At 43.3% G+C, this 480-nt stretch overlaps 1 protein-coding gene across 1 annotated transcript in view; it reads right to left on the bottom strand.

The window, feature by feature from the left end:
• Positions 1–23: 23 nt before the first annotated feature.
• Positions 24–480, bottom strand: part of LOC107578481 (collagen alpha-1(VII) chain-like) — a gene marked incomplete at its 5' end in the record, with an annotated part of 2,501 nt that continues 2,044 nt past the window's right edge. Inside the window, one exon of the mRNA XM_016264434.1 lies at positions 24–295. Within this exon, the coding sequence (XP_016119920.1) occupies positions 24–295 (272 nt within the window). The remainder of the gene's footprint in view (positions 296–480) is intronic.

Below are 480 nucleotides of genomic sequence, written 5' to 3'. Positions count from 1 at the left end.
AAAAAAAAAGATTAAGACTCAGTTTAATGACCTGGTCCAGGTGGAGGTGTCTCGACAGACAGGGTGGTCTGGTGATTTACTGTGGTAATTCTGGTCAATGCTGAAGCCGTTTGGCCAGTAGTGATCTGAGACCTCACAGCGAGTCTCTGAGTGGTAGTGGGTACGCTGGGGGCTTTGACCAACGGGGTGCGAGCATTTCTGGTTGTGGTGGGGAAGGGCAAGTCATTGATTTTGGTATTAGCAGAAACAGGGGCCGGCGTAGGGCTCTGGACAGGAATGAGATGAGGAGATCCCACTGTAAGACAATCATAAAAGTTCCTTAGCTCAAACAAACCAGTTTTGCTTTTTCTATACACCACTGTATAAACAGTAATATTGTGAAATGTTTATATGTTAATATATATGAAAAAAGTGTCATTTATTCCTGTGATAGCAAAGCAGAATTTTCAGCAGCCATTACTCTAGTCTTCAGTGTCACAT

Source organism: Sinocyclocheilus grahami, unplaced genomic scaffold (assembly GCF_001515645.1).
Source record: "Sinocyclocheilus grahami isolate Dianchi unplaced genomic scaffold, SAMN03320097.WGS_v1.1 scaffold10458.1, whole genome shotgun sequence".
Lineage (NCBI taxonomy): Eukaryota > Metazoa > Chordata > Actinopteri > Cypriniformes > Cyprinidae > Sinocyclocheilus > Sinocyclocheilus grahami.
Note: the sequence above shows the minus strand (reverse complement) of the source record. Positions and strands in the feature narration are given on the sequence as shown.